The following is an 18898-nucleotide window of genomic DNA, read 5'->3' on the forward strand; positions in this document are numbered from 1 at the left end:
TTGTACAAATAGCATAGATTTTTTGTGTGCTCATATTTTGTGATGAAGCTTAAAAAAGTCATATGCAAATTCATGAAGTGCCTTTCTGGGAGAGGCTATACATGTATTCTGAGTTTTAAAATATATCGTACCATAATTCAAGACAGGGAAATACATATTTGATTGTTACATTTTATCTGCAAAGTAAAGCATAATTAACAATTGGTTGTCTTGTTGCAAAAGATACTTAGGTTGTATGGTGAAAAGATCACTTAAGGACAGAAGCTGTAAATACATGCCAAAAGGGAATAGCCTAGCTACTTTGTCAGACATTAATTTATTGGCTCATGGCCAAGCTCATGACCTTCTCATATGGAGCTGAATGTATCTGTCCTTTAATTATTTTAGTCTCAAAATTTTTTTTTAACAAAACTTCCTCTATGCAGTTTTTATTGTAAAAGAATTCACTATTTGTAATAAACTCAGGTAAGTTGGTGTGGTGTCTGAATTAAAAAAAAAAAAAAAAGACATTTAGATTTTTGATTCTTTCATAGGCCTTCCATTGTCATGGAGTTGAATTCTGTTGTTCTTAAGGATATGCTCAATGCTCGTCATGTTTGATGGTCCTTTGTATATAAAACCTCATTTAGATTACATGCATTGCAACAGAGCTGTGCTTCACAGTGCATTTTTTTAAGTCACATCTATAGATGGCTGAGAAGAGAACCTTTATGAGTTGATTCAGCAAAGCCACAGTTTCATCGTATCTCATGTCAGCAGCACTGCTGAATTGAAGGATTCCCATCCATTGCTTTGTGTTCCTGTTTTTGTGGAAATCCTCCATTAATTATGGATAAGTTCAGTAGTCTGGTGTACAGTCAGTCTTGCAAACAGCTGTCATCACAACTATAAGGTGGTAGAGGGAGATGTGATGTGAGGAGCTGGTGTTGTGGAAGAGAGGTGGGATGCTAAGGGAGATGCTTAAGGAGACAATAATGCTGATGCAAGCTCTTTTATGGTGAAACTGGGTTTCATAACAGCTGAAAAAACCACGAGACCTGTAAATGTTCTCCTTTATCATAGTGGAGTGTTACATCTTAACAGGTTTGTTGTGTAGGTGGTGGTGTTAGCATTCTAATTCCTGTGGAGCCCTGGCTGTGTGAGGACCTGTTTTGTTCCTCTTTCACAAAAAAAGCTGTCAACTGCAGTGTATAGTGGAACAGCTGAAAAATTACATGTAAGGTTACTAATTGAAGTTTGGATTTCCAAACATAGATGTTGCATAGATAGTTCTTGGAGATGTGGGGGGCATTGCCTTTTCTTTTTCTGCAGAGAACACTTATGTTGATGACTTTCAATGACTAGAATCTAGGAAGGTGAATTGCCTTTTCAAAAATGAATTAAAAGTCCCTACTTTAATTGCACATCAACATTCTCATGAAACAGATGTGGAATTTTGCGACTTCCATATCTCAGAAGGAGGACAGTTATACATGTATGCATATGTGAAGATTTGCATCAAAATCTTTGTATCTACAAGTGGAGAAAGTGAACAGAAGAGATGGATTTAAAGCTATTTAGTAAGTTTCTTACAGGTTTTCTGAACAAAAATGCAGAGAAAAACTCAGACATCAAAGTGGACTGGATCACAGTAGGTTAGTGAACTAGAAATCTTTTGTGAGCTTTTATCCTCTGTTACAGGATGCAAACATAATTTAATCTTCCAATCTGAAAATTTAGGTTTTATTTCTAAGATTACTGTCATATCATAAATGAGAAAAAAATTCTGCAACAGTGCTGCCATCTTGAAACAAGGCCTGAGGGGTAGGAACTTTCATAATACAATTCCCCTTTATTAATTTTCCTCCATGATGATGACTTCAAATATTATATGCTACTTAATGTTCAGTGATGGCTATGGATAGCAAGGAAGTAATTCATCCAGTGTAGATAGCAAGAAAGTAAGTCTTGTGCTTCTGTATCAAGGCACATAAAAAGAGGGCTGATAGTATTGGTTATCGACAGGAATGACCGATAACCATCTAGTTCTGGTAACTCAGAAGTAGACTTGATTTGTAAAATGAACTTGTGATGCTTTCTACTCCTTCATCCTCACATTCTAAGTCCTAAATTGGTATTATCCAGCCTACCTGGACAGTTAAGGGTACGGAATTAATGTTAGATTGAAAAGTACACTTTAAATTAAAAGTTAATAACAGTCAGAGATTAATGATCTGACAAAGAAAAGTAACAGAATACTTGTACAAACATATGGCAGTTGTCTTGGTGTACAAATAAGAAAGATGTACTTGATAATTTTATTCTTAATTGGTTTTGTTAATATTTATTACTTACATAATTGTAAAATTTGCATGTGCTTTTTTTATTTGAAAATGTGTTAATAAAATCAAATCTCAAACCCAAAACATTTCAGTTGACCTTGTTGGGAGTATATGTGAGTGAGAGAGTGTGTGTGTGAATTTTTACTTAAAAGAGAAATGTGAAAGCCATTAGTTTCAGGAAAAACAAATCTGAGAAGTTACTTCTCACAAAAAGAAAAAACTAATACGCGTTTTTCAAAATGTTATTATGAGAGATTAGGAACAATTAATTAGAAGGTATCTACCACTTGAAATTCAAAGGAAGAATTTGTGCTGTGTTTTTGCAGTGTAGCTGCAAATGAAAAGCTATAGCATGGTTGTAATTTCTGCAAATTTATGCAATTACCTGACAGTTTCTGAAAGTGTTTAACCATCTTTTTATTAGAAGATATTGGTTCGTTTGTGTACACATCTATTCCACAGGGATAGATGTTGTTCTGGTTGGTGGTGGTATGCTACTGGTTGGTGGTATGCTATTAGTTGAACCGTACACTTCAGTTTCAGAGCAGTTGCATACAGTTGTGTGCTGTTTTGAGCGATACTTGGTAAAGATAATAGTTTGGTAATCACTAATAATTAACGTCTAAATCGATTCACTTTTGTTTGTGTGGTTTTGTTTTTTGTTTCTATTCTAGTATGCCAGTGTTGAGAAAGATGGAGAGCATTACATGACCCCAGAAGACTTTGTGCAGAAATACCTAGGACTTTATACAGATCCACGTTACAATCCTAAAACAGTGCAGCTGTTGGCTGGAGTGGCAGATCAAACTAAAGATGGGTGAGAATTTTGCTTTCCATTAGAAGCCTGTAATTTATTGGTAAATGAGTGAGTTTCTTTGGTAATTTCATCTTCTAAAATGCATTATTGATTGTATTATACTTCAAGCTTAATTGGACAATAAGCTTTTTCTCAAGTACAATAGACTATACATTTGTGGAACTTGGGGAAAAATACAATGTTTAACAGTGCAGAGTTCAAGGCATTTTTAAAAAGAATCTTTGTTTTGAAGGCATTTTGACAATTAGTACAAATGCAGAGGGAGTTAGTTAAACTACAAATAAGCTTAATACAGTATGATTGCCAGATAAAGTTATTTTCTGTGTACTCACATCTGTGACACAACATTTCATAAATGTCCATTCCACTGAGGTACTATCCTCTAACTTGCTCTTCAGAAGAGCCTTCTTTCTTGTATGTAGGCCTCTAGCTTTGGCCTTGAATTCGGCCTCTAGCTTTGGCCTTGAATTTGGGTAGGAAACATGGGCATGTTAAAGTGAAGAGGTTAAGGTAGACCACAGTAGAGGTCAAGCATGCAGAGAGGAGTGGGTGTGTTGTAGAGAAGAGATAGAAAGTTGCTGTTAAAATAGGATATGTAAACAGATAGATGTAACTTACTTTAAATGGAAAGTCCCTTAACTTACTTGGTTTTGTGAGTCTGAATCTGACCATTGACATCACTTCAATGTTTTTGTTTTCCTATATCTTGTTTTAGACTATTTGATTAGTTTGCACAGTATTCTGAGCAACTTGCAGTGTCTGTGCTTTACAAATAAAATTGTATATGCTGCCTACATTTTATACTAAATGACAAATACAGGATCTCCCATTTGACATAATATTACATGATGCCTTTTAAAAAATAAATCTGCAGCATTTCGATAATACATTTGGTATATACATACGTTTTGATAAATCCAAATAACCTGTCTCACTGCTCGCAATACATGCTGTACTTTTTTGTGTTGTTACAGATTGAAATAAGTCTAACTGATGACTACTAAACCAACATGTTGAGTGTCTTGTTTCTCTGAAAGCTGTTGGTTATCTTTTAGGGTGTTCGTTTCTTCAGAATTTTTTTTTATAAAAGGACCTTTTTTACAGTAAGAAGTCAATCTGTTTTATTGCTACAACAGAACTCGACAATGAGGCATCGCTTTTTTGTTGTTTACTCTGTGAATATAAGTATTTTTGTTTTGTTTTTTAATCTGAGTAATGTTGGAAGTGAGGTAAACAAATATGGGTAAGTGTACTTTATCTAATTTTGTATGGAAACATTGAAATAAAGAGAAGTATTATTGTATAGTCTGCAATACAAAATGTTTATGTCTGAATACCCGTTTTCTAATCAGTAATTCATTTGAAGATTGTTATACCTGTATCATCATAATTGCTTTACTTCTGCATTTGTAATATTCCTTTTATAGTGAGCCGTAATATACCAAAATCCAGACTCTTATATCATCTCTACAGAGAGTTTAATATGTAGCATGAATAAATATTGTAATCTTCTACTGATTTCCATTAATTACATCTTTCCGAGGACTTAAATTTGCTTTACAAAGTCCAAGGAAGTATCACCAGTCCTATTCCGTACAGGCCTTTGTAAATTAAATGACAGGCCAAGGTCACAGAGCAAGTCACTGAGAAGCTTTGGTTCTGTTATGAAATTCAATTCCTGTATCTGTTGTCATAATCCATTAGTCTTGCTTGCCCTTCAAATAAGTACTCAAAATGTTCTTTGTAACTTTTCTTTGTTAATATCTGTTGACTTCATTTAGGCTTAACTTTGTTGCTTTAAGAAAAAAAAAAAAGCACACTTTGGAACTGTCTTTATGCAAATATATTTAGATTTATTTTTATTTTTTATCTTTTACTTCTGCTTGTAATTTAATACTTACTTAACTGTTCCAACTGTTGCCTTCTCCAATTACTACAGTGTAAGACTAGTTTGCATTAGTAGAATTCCCTACGGCAGTTCTTATAACAAGAGATTCTTCATTTTCGAAGCATTTCTTCCACACTGCTACAAATGCATGTTCTGATAAATTAATACGATGAGGTCTAAATTAGTGTTTGGCCTTAAATGACTGCTTACTCTGGCATCTATTTAATACTGTAGGATTTCATTGATGCTGCACTTAAGCATTCCTATGCCATCAGACTACTGGCACTGCTTTTAAAATTAAGATTTAGGGTACATGTCCTTTCTCATACATAGAGTGTGCCAGAACCAGCTTCTTCGTTACATAAGTCTAATCTGATGTTAGCTGGTATTCAAGTTGTAAAATCAAAGATTTTCTTCTCCCTCCAAACTTGCAAAATTTGACAGTATTCATTCTAGATTCTTCATTTTAATTGCTTATTTCTGGCTATTCTGCTTATCAGTATATTGTTCTTTAAATTTGCGAGTGTGTTCCTAAGTGAATTCCTGAAGAGAGAGCTGATGGTTCACATAATGGACAGTCACAATAGGGTTATACATTATATCTAAAAGCTATATTGTATGTGTAAAGAGCAAAAAGTTGTATATGAAACAAAGAGTAGAATTTAACCATGTGGCTTACTTTGAAGAATAACAGTACAGAAGAAATAAGTTAGATTTTTTAAAAAATGTTACCAGTAAAATGAGAGGTAAGTGATTTGATGTTGTTATGGACTCTACAATACAGCAGCTTCACTGAACGATACTTGAATAATGATTGGATGGGAAACTTCATTGTTTCATGTAATCCACCTCCTGTTACCTCCACCCTGATAATGGAGGGTTAAAGGATCCTTGCTCTTAGGCATTGCAAGTTGAACGTATGGAAAGGAAATTGAATGTGTCTATCTCCTTTTGCTGTAGGCCCTGTTAAAGGGAGACCTCTGAAGAATGGCTTCTTTCAGGTTCAGGCTTCTACGAATGCATTCTACAGAGATCATCACTTGATTCTGTCTGTTATAAAGCTTCCTGGTTAGGAATTAATGCCAGGTGTACGCCTTTGTGAGATATGTTTGGAAATTATAGTATTTACAATTATTTTAAGGGATATTCTGTTTCTTTGATACTAAGCCCTTATCTATCAAAATAATAATTTGGATGAAGTTGACTTCACATCTGAAGAACCATTTTCTCATCTTTGATTTGATGGCTAAAGTGTGACAAATTAGTATCATAATTCTATAGTTGTTATATCTTAATTCCTTTCAAAATTACTATGTTTTCTGTATTTTTCTGTGTGATACATTTATGCAAGAATGTTAAAATATGTGATCTTGTTTAAAGTATCTTGATTCTGCATATACTTTGTCAGAGAAAGACTAGATAAACTAATGAAGTGTGGTTTGATTTTTTTTTTTTTTTAGAGGAACAGAATTTATATGTATATCTTCAACAATAAGTGGCATATGTGTGAAGTAATCACTATGAGCTAATGATCTTCTATGAAGAGTACATTTAGTACTCATACTAAGATATGTTCTAAAGAGTACATTTATAAATTCAGATCAATTGTGTACACTTGGAACTGGATGGAATATTCTAAGTTGTCAGTCTAAGTCCCCTGTTTTTACAAGGGTGAAATCACACAGTAGTTTTAAGAAACCATATTTGCTGTTAAAACCTAGGGATTTTGTTTGCAGCATTTTGAAAGGGCCACTGTATATGCCCACTCTGAATATCTTTACAGATAACGCAATGCAATTTTGTTCTTGTGCCAGTTATCCTTCATCTTCCAGCTTGAGGCTCATCTTTCTGTAGCTTTTCTTATATAGAGCATTTCTATATATAGAAGAATATAGTGCCCTTATATAAAGCCCTTGTAGATGTTTTTTTTGTTGTTGTTGTTTTTTTCCTGCTTGTCAGAATAAGCTGAGTTCCTCTAGAGAAATTCTTTATGATTTTCATAATAAGCTACTTGTGCATCCATTCAAGTCTGAGTTTATATGTGTTGAACACAAGGACTTTGATTTGTATGCAGCGTTCCAGAGATGTCGTGAGAGCCCTATCTGGTGATACTGCTGCTTCCTCATCTCGCACAGAAAAGCACCCCTGATGCATCCTGAGTTGCATTTTTCTGTATGGTGAATGTCTTACATGCACAACTCGTAGTCTTGTGATCAATTGTTACACTTCAATCCTTAGCTTCCTTGGTCATGTCCAACTGTCCAAATGTTCTTATAGTTTCTTTCTTTCTCGTCTTTTCTTTCTTGTACACAACTTTGCAGTTCATGTTATATTTGAAGTGTAATATTTTTTTCTATATGCATACTAAAGTATAACTTTTTTTTTTGACTTTTTAAATGAATGTTATGCACTGTTTTAAGAATATGTTTATTGTATGGTGTTGTATTTACATTAAACTTCCTTTTCTTTCTCAGTAGAAATACTGAGAAGTAGTAAAATTAGTAATGTAATGACAGGTCTGTAAATTTCATGCTGATAGAATTTGTCTCAGTTTTTAAGTTCTGTCTGCCTAAATATATAATTGCAAGTTAATAAATAATAGATACTCACTGAGAATTAGTTATATTTTGTTGTTGATGGATAGGAATAATTCAGTCCTTTTCTATAATAATTGGGTTGTAACACTTTCTAGAGCATCAAACACAAAATACCAGAGATATTCTGAACAATCTTTTGACATTTTTATAACTTCTATATTTTCCTTTGTAGGTTGATTTCCTATCAAGAATTTTTGGCATTTGAATCTGTTTTGTGTACTCCAGATGCAATATTCATTGTTGCTTTTCAGTTATTTGACAAGACTGGCAATGGAGAAGTAACATTTGGTAAGAATATCTAAAGAAAAACAGTTTAAGAAAGCAATAATAATAGTATAGATTATAAGAACAGCTCATCACAACTAGAAATGCATATTGTGTAGTACTATACTGACTTTCTAAAAGAGTTTGCATGAGTATTTTTTTTTTCTTCCAAGTGATAAGAAATAAACGAAACATTTTGCTCTGTCTTTTTGAATCAAGATTTTTCATGTTCTTTAAAGTAGTTAATACAATGCTACTTTGTTCAGCATCATCCTAAGTAAAATTTTCCTGTCACGGACTTTGAGCTCCTTCATTGTTGAGGGATTTTTAAAACTTGATTTGGATCTCCTGATATCTTTGGAGAATTGTCATTTCATATAGTAAGAGTTCAAAATAGAAATGAAGGAGGTCTGATCTTTTGAGTTCCTAGAGCTTTTACTATTGAGGAACAAGTCTTACTTCAATATGATGAGTCTAACTTCTAGCTAGATCATGTATTTTAAAAAAAAAATTAGGAAGAAACTATGGCCTTTTGAGTGTTTTTTTTTTTTTTTTTTTTTCTTCTAACACATATTAGCAATTGGGCAAGTTTCTTTAGGCTAACCATATTGCTTTCTGATGATGCAAAATAACTGTTATTAACATTGCAGTTTAGGGAGTATTAGATTATATTTTAAAAAATTTGTACTTTTATTAAAATTAGATAAATCATTGCTAAGAATTTTAATAAAATGGAATGAGAAATAAATGTTATTTCTATACAAAAGAATAAACTTCTTAATAAAGAAAATACAAACTATGCTTGGATTTGTAACCACTTACTGCTTGTACTACTTTGTTTTTTATGAAAACGGTTGCAGCTTTGGAAAAAAAAAATAATGCATGGGTCTTTGTATGAAACAAACTGCTTGAATTATGACATCTATTAAGTTATGTGATTAACTGAATGGTCAAATACTCAACAACTTAGACACAACATCTTGAAAAGAAAATCTCTTAGAACTTAAGTAAAGGTGAAGTCAGTAAATGTAGTCATTAGAATGTAGACAAACTATCGCAAGCAGTGTAACCTTATTAATCATGGTTTGTTTAATTTCACAAAAGGGGGTATGCATTTTGTAGCTCATATGAACACACTTGAAATAGCTGGTTCTGTAAAACAACAAAAAGCAATTTAGGTTATATACAGATTCCTCAATCAGACTGAGAATCATTATTTGTATGAGCACATCATTACGCTGAAAACACAACACAAGCAAGAGAAACAGCAAAACAAATATTTTTTCAATATCTTTCTCATTTTTTTCAAAAAGCTGATAAAAATTAGATAGCAAACTTTAGGGAATTTAAAACTTACTATTGGTCTCATGTTTTTGAAAAATACATTTTATTGCAGTTATGACTATATGTAATTGTAAGCTGTAACCAATGCTACTGCTGCTTTGATTTTTTTTTTTTTCATTTTTATGTAGTTTGTAAAATGGGCTACTTACTTTTACTTGGTTTTTATGCAAATAAATGTATGTGGGGAAAAATGTGAATGATGATATATGATATTTTCAGAATTTGGACTGTGAACTTAGGCACATGGTCTGAACTTTTGGGTAGACCTGTGCGGTGTCAAGAGTTGGACTTGATGATCCTTAAGGGTCCCTTCCAACTCAGGATATTCTATGATTCTATGATTCTATGAGTTTTCAAGTCAGTCTTGTTGCCTGTGAAGGCTGTCTTGTAAATGAGACCTGTATTCTTTCATTTTCATACCACATGAACAGAAAGGCACAGAGTTCAGTTTCATGTAAAGACAAGAGAATATATAAAACTAGGATTTTCCAAGGTCTTTAGAGGAAGGTGTTCATGGTGCAACATGACACTTTCTCTGCTGCTTTTTCTTCAAAGAATCCTTCCAAATAGCTATTGAGAAGAAAGGAAAGACAAGGTCTCTTCAGTTAGTAGAGAGAATTTTCTTCTTTGACTGAAGTAGAAAAAGTAAATGGTGTTATATTGTGAAACATAAGATGTACAATATATACATTTCTGTAAACTAAAAGCTCTACATACTAACAGCTGAAAGTTGTAGTAAATTATTAGAAATATATAGAATATATAATAATGGAATAAGCTTAACCAATTAGTGTGAGAATTGCTATTAAACAAGTCAGCTCTCTTTTATTAGCGGGTAATTTATCCAGTCAGCAGATAAACCATATGGACATACTGATTATGGAAGCAAACGTGTCAAGCTTTTCTAGCTCAGATGCAACACTGTGAATGTGATTGTACTGATTCCAAAGCTACCTCAAGCCAGTAAGTCTTGCTAGAATTGAAAGTAATTTATTGAGATTTTCCTGCACTGTGTTTTTGGAGCAAGGGATGGAGGTGCTGGAGAGTGGAACACAGGGTCAAATTGTGTCTGTTAGGCCAGTAACTTGAACCAACACTGCTCTTGCTGGATGTGAGATAATGTTGGTATGTATTCAAGCTGGGCTTAAACCATAAAAGTAGAGGAAAGCTGTGCTGGCTCTGAATTTGATATTAAGAAGTACATCCGCACCATATTAAGAACTACACCTGCACCCAAGTTAGCCATATCCTCAGATCATCTGGGTATGACTGTATGGCATTTTCAAAAATTATCCTGATATAGTCAAATATTTCACTTATATGGAGAGAATTTGCTGATTCTTTAGACCCATCACCGTGCTTGAAAGCAAGTTTTTCCAGGTGTTTTCACATCATCTGCTTTTTAGGATTTATTTACTGACATAGACCATACATGAACACTTAAGCTTCTTGCAGTTCTCTTTACCTTCCATATGACACTTGACTCTGCGAAAGTTTAGCTTCCAACTTTTCAGTTAGGAAACTATTAATTAAATTGCATTACAGAACAAACTCTTTCTTTTGAATTGACAAACAGAAAAGGGCAAGCAATTTTTGATCCTTTAGAAACTATTTGGTAGAAGCGTTGGCTATGCTGCACTAATCAATATCTTTGTCTATGCAATATGTGTTAATTCAAACTGTTGAAGCAGGAAGCCTTCTGTATGCTGACTTTGTCACTTTAATGTCATCTACTTTCTTATTGCTTTGGGATATTTTTCCAGGAGTTCTGGACATCCTGAAATCCCGTATGAATGACTGCTATAGATATGCAGAGAGTATGCTGCAATATGTGTATAGCAGCTCTATTGCAAGAAAAATGAATTGGACCTACTTTGTTTGAGCAAATTGGTTGCACAACATGTTTGTATTCTTTACATGTGTCAGCTGCACTGGACTACTTGTCAGCTTGCTGAATAAAAAGCAGTAATATGACTAACCCATTAATGCAAGCAGTGGTGTAATTTAAATTACCTTTTTAATCATGAAGAAATAGAAAAAAATCTTTCATACTTAAATGTTTGTATGTCTTCATAAAAGATTGCTAGGTTACTATTTTCTGAGAAATGTGTTGCTGATGATCCCTTACAATATTGCTTTAACCATGAAATATTTAAATGGTAACAGCCAAGGCAGATAAGGAAAGGCTATTTTTTTTTTTCCATGCTTTATCTTTCTTGTTCTGGGTTGCTATCTGTAGCCAGAAAAGATAAGAACCATTCTGCTCTTTTGATCACAGGATGTAACTGACCAAGCTACTTAACATGAGTGAATATTTAAAGACAGACCATGAATTTAATGCTGTTGCACAAAGGAAATTTATTTTTATTGGTATTCTGCAAAGGACTTTTGACCTGAATTCAGGTTAAAGCAAACTTATATATAAAATCTGCTCAAGCTACTTGGTGTGCTCTATTCTAAAACAGGTGGTCCTTACTGTGGTTAAAAGGTGAAGTCTGTGACCATCACTGAAACTTCTCTCAAAAAATAGGTTGTCTAACTGGAAGTAAAAGGATTCTTTATAATTCTTCCCTTCAACAAAACATACATCTGGACTGTATCAATTTTAATTGGAATGTACAATTGCAAGGCTTTTCCAGCTGTTCTTCCTTGCAGAGTTACCACAAAGAAAGCTATTCTTTTGTAAACTAGCATTTCAGAGATTTCTTTTAGTCAAATACCCGTGCTAATGTGTATAGAAATACAGATCTAAAACAATGAGATTTTGAAACAATTTTACTGCCTTTGTGATTCTTCTGAGTTCTTGAATTATTTTTGAGATTATGGGAAAACATATATGAAACTAAACATAAGGTTTTCAAAACATCCTTCAGCTCGACATCTCACTAAAAATATTATGCAGAGTATAGTGGCCTCTTCTTTCAAGACATTCTGGTTTGTAAAGGGATTGGATACCTATTAATGCAACTATATTAAACGTTACAATGATATTGGTGAATTGAAATAATAAATATCAATCTAACGAAATAGTTCCAGAAATGGAGTGTACTGTGATCTTGTCCCGTCTATTTTCTTAAACAAAATAATTATTTTGTAATATGTTTTAATGTGGGAAAGAATGTTCAGATTTCCCTTAAACGTGGTAGACTTTGAAAATACTTGAAGAAGGCGAGTGACAAGAATAAGAGAAAGGAGTTGAATATATGTTGTTATAATTCTTTGCTTTTGAGTATTATTTTTCAGGAAATGCAGATCATTGCTAGTACTCACTCCTCCGCCATTTCTAAAAGAGTAATAGGATTGAAAATGCAAGGATTTGGAGATAAGAGTTATGATTTATGAAATATTATTTGTAAGCTTTAAAAGAAAACAGAAAAATCTCATAATTGCACAACTGTGGATCTGAGGATGTAAGAAAAACACTATGTTCATACCAAGTGTGCAGTAAACTAAACCTACCATTTTTCTTGTCTTTCTGTTTGCCATATGTTAGTTGCCTGTTTTCAAGGTGTCTGTTGCCTAATGCATGCAGATAATATAGCAAATGACTATAACTTTCTTTTGTTGTCATGTTGTTTGGTTATTGTTTTTACTTCTTTTCTGGTGTAAGGTTCTGGTTTAAGCCACAGATTTAAATATTTGTGAGCAGCGTAAGATGGGAGCCCATTCTTATTTATTATAATAGCTTAAGAACATAAAGAGATCTCAAATGTTCTCTATAGTATTAAGTTCAAAATCATAGTTCAGCAGGAGGGAACAGGAAAGGAGAACTCCACATTAAAGTTATATATATTGACAGTTCATTATTATGCCTATTATGTCGCTAATCTTGATCTTAATCAGAATCACTGATTAAATCTTTTAAAATAAGAGAAATACAAGGCAATTATTTCTAGTTTAGCTTTCTCACTTTTCCTGCTACTTGTCTTTTTGCTCTCACCTCAAAGTAATTATTGTATTTATATTTGGATCACTGTTAGTATACTTCTGTTGCAACAGACATTGTGATTTTTCATTTTGTGCTGAAAGTGAAAATACATGAAATTTTCTTTTAGCAGAAATAGTTAAAAAAAAAAAAAAAAAGCATAGAAAACATTAAATGCCTTATGTGCATTGAGGCTGAAATATATACGAATGAGGCCTTAAATGACTGAGTAGACACATTAAAACACCCTCTTAAACAACAAACCTCTGGTATACTTATGCTAGTACTTCAAACTATTGCATTTCATTTTTTTTTTTTTGTCACTAAGAAGCATGATTGATGTTGCGTCACTTGTGAGAGGGAATGGCAAACTCTCTTTACAGTCTGATTGCACTGGAAATTTGTGAGGTTTTCACTCTGCATTTTGGGGAGCTTTTAGTAAAAATAAATGATAGATATCACATCAAAGCCCACATGGTTTCATGAGCTCATCTCCACCATGAGGGGGGCCAAAAATGTTTGTTCAAAGATACAAACTCTAGCAGTATCCTCTGTGGATTTAGATGTGTAATGCTCTGTTCAGTTGTGTTGGTGTTCTGTTACATCTCATCCTCATCAACAAAATATCTTGGTGTTTATAACTTGAAGTTGTCTTCCCCTTTCTCTGAAATTCAGTATTTTCCAAAAAAAACCCCTTGTTTTTCTTGTATCATTTTTCTGAGCCTGCTAGGTAATGGTGTTGATGGAGGTTGAGCCAGTCGTGTGTATGCTGCTTGCAGATAGCTGCTCCAGGCATCTGTAATTTGTTTAAAATGATTGGGTGGGGAAATTCTGAAGCAATCTTGAGAGAATGCATGTCGCCTTGGAGGTAATGTACTAGTGCACTAGAGTAGTAGGTTTATTGTTCCTGGGGCTGATGGTAAGTTGAGTGTGTCATCAGGATGCTGACTTGTATGCCTATCTGAGAAGAAAATGCTTTGCTATAAGCTCAGAAAGAAAGTTATCAGCTCAGTAGGAAGAATTCCACTGCAGAAAGGTGAGCAAAGAGTAAGAGAAGACATTAGTAAATGAGCAACGTGTATTGACAGGGACAATGAATGCATTCTGTAAAATGTCATGCTAAAATGAAAGGGTTTAAAAATAATTTGCTGTTTGCCCCCTGCAGAATAGCTCTGTTGGAAATTCCTGTAGTTTATTTTAATTCAGAAGCATTACTGGGTTTTGACTGAGAGAGAATAAAAAATAAAATAAAAAAGAAATACCTTTACTGTAACACTTAAGTTTTCTTTGTTATCATTGCTTTGCTTATGCTGTGAAAAAAAATAAATTGAAAGTCAGACGTGGTCACAATTCAAAGTGGTCAAAGTGCAGATCATGACCACACTGTGCATTTCTGAAATCTGATTGTCCATTTGCATCTTTTCTCATCATGGAGTTGTTTGTAGTAGTGGTGGTTATTTCCTTTGAAATAAGAGAAAAGCCAACAAAATTGGATTAAAGAAGCTATTCTTGATATATTGGAGAAAGCATTGCTAATCTTGAGTAGAGAAGTAGTAAATTTTAGTGCTTACTGGAGATGTTTGAGAATCCCAGACCACTTTGGAAAAGTAGAGTTTCAGTGGTCTTAACTATGTCAGTTATTTACAACTGTTTTTATTTACAACTCATACACAGTTTTGGTCCTGCACCCCAAATGTTTCATAAACAAAGCCAACATGGCATTAAGCTTTAGATACAATAGTACATCTTAAAACACAGACTGTAACAAATGCAGTATATGTTGGTGATTGTCAGATACTGCTGATTGAAGAAAAATTAATAAGGAGTCTGAATTTTCAAAGAAGCAACAGTCTAATTTGGATACTATTTTTTAAAGCTAGCTAGCCAGTATCGGGATTCTTCAAGTACCAATGCACTCAACTATTGAATGTAAATTTATTATTTCATTTACCAGTATTATTTTTATGTGCTGAAAAATATCAACCTATCATGTTTTGATGACTAGTTATAAGTTTCTTTAGGAAGGAAAATCAATACTGTGGGAAAATAATCCTCAGTGGTTTAAGTCATACACATTTAAATGCTTGAGTGAGAGTAAGGAAAATTCCAGTGGCTTCAGTCTCCTTAAAACTTATTGGAAGATTTGTCTATATGAACATGTATGAATAATTTCATATAAGAAAAAGGTGAAACTTTTTTTAAACCTTCCTCTGCCATTGTGAAATAATTGTTGGAAACAATTGAAATACAATTTAAATTTTTTGGCTGCTTCAGTGAGTTTTTTCCTAAGTTTGCGTTAGAAGAATTCAGGATTTTAAAAGCAGTCAGTGTTACAGATGTTTAATCACTAGCTGATGCCCTGGTTGTACCTAGTAGCCAAGCCAATAGATGCAATTAAGCAGGCCGGTCTTCTGTTCCATTCACAGTTCAGTGCCATTTTGCAAGTTCAACAGAGGGCTGCATTGATCTGTTTGTAGTACATGCAGACTCGAGGTAGTTTGGTCAGAATCCACAGTGAATCAGTAGGAGGTGGGGAATTTAAATTTACCTCTCCTGGCTCCTTGATCTCTAGCAGTGGTGAATAAACCTATTACAGACAAAACTTTCAGAGGAAGTGTGGCAAAATAAAGCAGTTTAGTGCCATGTATTTGACGTTCCGTCTCATTTTCCTAGCTCTCACTTTGTGTATTAGTGAGTAGATATGAATGAACAGTAGCAAGTAGTCAAGGTTTTTAAGGTTCCTGCTTACCTGAACACCTCATTTAGCCTACCTTGCATTGGAAACTATGGTTTAAGTAGCAGTTCTTTGTTGTCTGTGTTCAACCTGTAAGGGCTAAAATACAGTTAAGTCACTCACTAGTCATAGTCTTTAAATATGCATAACTCTTTAAATATGCAATCTCAAACTATCTGTGGAGCAAGTGATCTAGCCAAAGATCCTACTGTGTGTGTTCCTGTTCTGAAACATACTTGTTCTGAATATTTCCCTTACTTTCTTCACTGAAAATATAAAACCATATAGTGATTTACCCACTGCTAGAATAGCTATAGAATTGAAAGGATGAATTGAGTAGTCTCTTAGCATAGAGATTCACTTGAAATAAACACATGCATTTGAAATAAATAGTTCTTAATGGCAAATAATATCAAAGTTCTTCTGATTACATTCTGTCGTCTTTTAAAAGAACTGTTTAATAGTTCCGTGGCATGCCTTTAATGCAGCTGATACTCATGCCACTCCAGTGTTGAGCAAATTATCTAAACATATTACAAAAGAGGTGTGTTTTCAGCTAAATTAATATTTATTTTGTTTTAAATTTGAGCTGTATGCCATATTTTATTTTGGTTGTTAGCAGGTTCAAGATTAGCTGATGAATGCTAAAGTCAGTTCATGTACTTTTGAGGTAGATTTCAAAAAGGGTTCACAATGCATTCATAGATGTCCAGTTACACTATTTATTTGGTCAGATAATCTGCACAAAAAACAGGCTTGTATTGCAGAGTGGTAATGCTATATATGATAAAGCAAGCCTTTTTTCTCAGATGAGGCTTTTGATTGAATTCAGATACGGTAGGCGCTGGTATTGCAGTTGTACAGTATGCATATGGAGAATTCCATATTCTGAAATGACAGGATTTTTTTCTTCATTTAAAAGAGGACATCTCTGTCTTCACTTACCTTACAACATTTTAATAACTGAGACTACAAATTATGTTTTATAGGATTCGATTTTTGTGCTAAGGCCTTATCAAAAGCTTTTAATAAGGTGCTTTCTGCTGAGTTAATGATATGTTTTAGATGGCATTTCTTATACCTATCTTCAATAGACATATTCAGACAGTGTGATTGTAATAATCAAGTTTCAATCAAACCATACTTACTATGACAAATATTGCATGAGATTGTAATGCAGGTATTCGTGCTCTTGATAAAGGGCTTAATTTGACTCCTGGCAGAGATGGAGAACCACTATTGATTTTTGTATCAGAATGCAAAATAGCTCTTATTTGTCATGTACAAGGGAAATTGCTTCTTAATTAAAACTAAATAAAACACTCCAAGGTTTTATGGAGTAATACAGAAAGTATCACATTGCGTAGCAAATGTGTTCTTTCAAAAGTCTGTAAAGGCTCTGTTAGCGATTCTTAACAAACTAAAGCATTTCTTAAACAGCTGCTTAAAACTTAATTTGTTTGTATCCTTCCTAGAATGTTTGTAGATTTACTATACCCCAAAGCTTACTTCTTGTTTTTTCCCTCCCACAAAGCAAATGTCAAAGAAATATTTGAACAAAGTACTATACATCTTCAAATCCCCTTCAACTGGGACTGTGAATTCATTCGACTGCATTTTGGACATAACAGGAAGAAGCATCTTAACTATTCAGAGTTCACTCAGTTCTTGCAGGTCAGTTATTAACCTTCTTTTAAAGCACAGTTGAAATTAATTTTCATCTCTAATAATACATTTATACCATTATAAATTTTTAGCTTATTCTGGTAATGATTGTCATTATCTGATACTAATCCTAACAGTTACAATGAACTATTATTTCTCTATACCAGTTCTGTAAGCAGTATTTACTCATTGTACTTTAACTTGAATATCATCCTATAAATACATGGAATTAAATATACTTTTTAGGAAATTGACCGTTTCATTGATTGTTAAACTGGATTGAGCAGTCTACTTTTTCTGTCATAGGAATATAATAGCAAAACTAACTTCAACCAGAGAAAGATTACATTCTTGTTATAATTGTTCTGTTAACCATGTAGTCTTCCAGGTAAAGTTATTAAATTGTTGAACATTTCTTTTAGTTCTGTAAATATCATCCTAATACTTACCCTTTTTTTTCCCTCTCACTATCCTGCATGCTACTACACGTATATTGGGAGTTTAGTCTTAAATGCAGCCAACTTTGCAGGAGGCAAATCTCATTTTCTGAGATGTTGCTGAAGCACCATCTATGGATAAGGCATTAAAAGATCTCACTCTTAGAACTGGACTTTGTTCTAAGCCGAAAAGTTACAGGAAAAACACATTATGAATTAATCATTATACTAGAAGGAAGTAAAGGAAGACATCAATTATAGAGGAAGGTGGAAGAGTAAAGTAGGAGAAACGTACGTTATAATTCAAGAGAAGGAAGTTCACAAAATTGTAGGTAATCACACTGAATTCTGTAAGTTAAGATGCAGTGATCGCCTGATGATGTTACTTCTAGTTTTCTCTCTGGTAGACCTGAGGAAAAATAGATGATGTACTTCCAGAGCTGACCCTTTACAAAATAACTTCAACATACTGTCTTAAAAGTAGGGAGTGATAGATGTGCTCTGGTTTACACTGCAATTATTGTCCAGAATTAAAGTAGATCTAGAGTTGATTCTAGAGAATTGTGACTTGATAGAATCTGAAATCTATATTGTAAATTGAGATGCTGGAGTTAGGCATAGTCTTCTAAGGGCGTAGCGTAAGTTGGTGTTACTTTCAAGGAATAAACTGTGTCCTGCCTTTAATGCTACATATTTTAAGTGATCCCAGACACAAACGGGACACAAGTGCACAAACAACAACAAAACCAAAACCAAACAGATTTCTAGTAAGAAGCATCTTTTTGCTGTTGAACCCAGATCAAAATGATAAACATCTGATTTTATGTTTGTTTTACCAAAAAGATGTCTTGTAAGATACAATAACCTTGCTCTCACCGTATAGTAAAAAAACAAACAAACAAAACA

The 18898-nt window shown here is 33.5% G+C and overlaps 1 protein-coding gene across 6 annotated transcripts in view; it reads left to right on the forward strand.

Annotated features, from left to right (window-relative positions):
- Positions 1-18898, forward strand: part of SLC25A12 (solute carrier family 25 member 12) — a 50692-nt gene that overhangs the window by 3299 nt on the left and 28495 nt on the right. Inside the window, exons 1-4 of one of the 6 annotated variants that reach the window (XM_032189776.1) lie at positions 3074-3138; positions 4113-4381; positions 7796-7911; positions 17425-17564. In XM_032189776.1, coding sequence (XP_032045667.1) covers positions 4284-4381; positions 7796-7911; positions 17425-17564 — 354 coding nt within the window. In that variant the 5' untranslated portion in view covers positions 3074-3138; positions 4113-4283. Of the gene's footprint in view, positions 1-2995; positions 4382-5986; positions 7204-7795; positions 7912-17424; positions 17565-18898 lie in introns of those variants that run through there. The other 5 variants (XM_032189779.1, XM_032189778.1, XM_032189777.1 and 2 more) reach the window with 5 other exon arrangements.

This window comes from Aythya fuligula, chromosome 6 (genome assembly GCF_009819795.1).
Source record: "Aythya fuligula isolate bAytFul2 chromosome 6, bAytFul2.pri, whole genome shotgun sequence".
NCBI lineage: Eukaryota > Metazoa > Chordata > Aves > Anseriformes > Anatidae > Aythya > Aythya fuligula.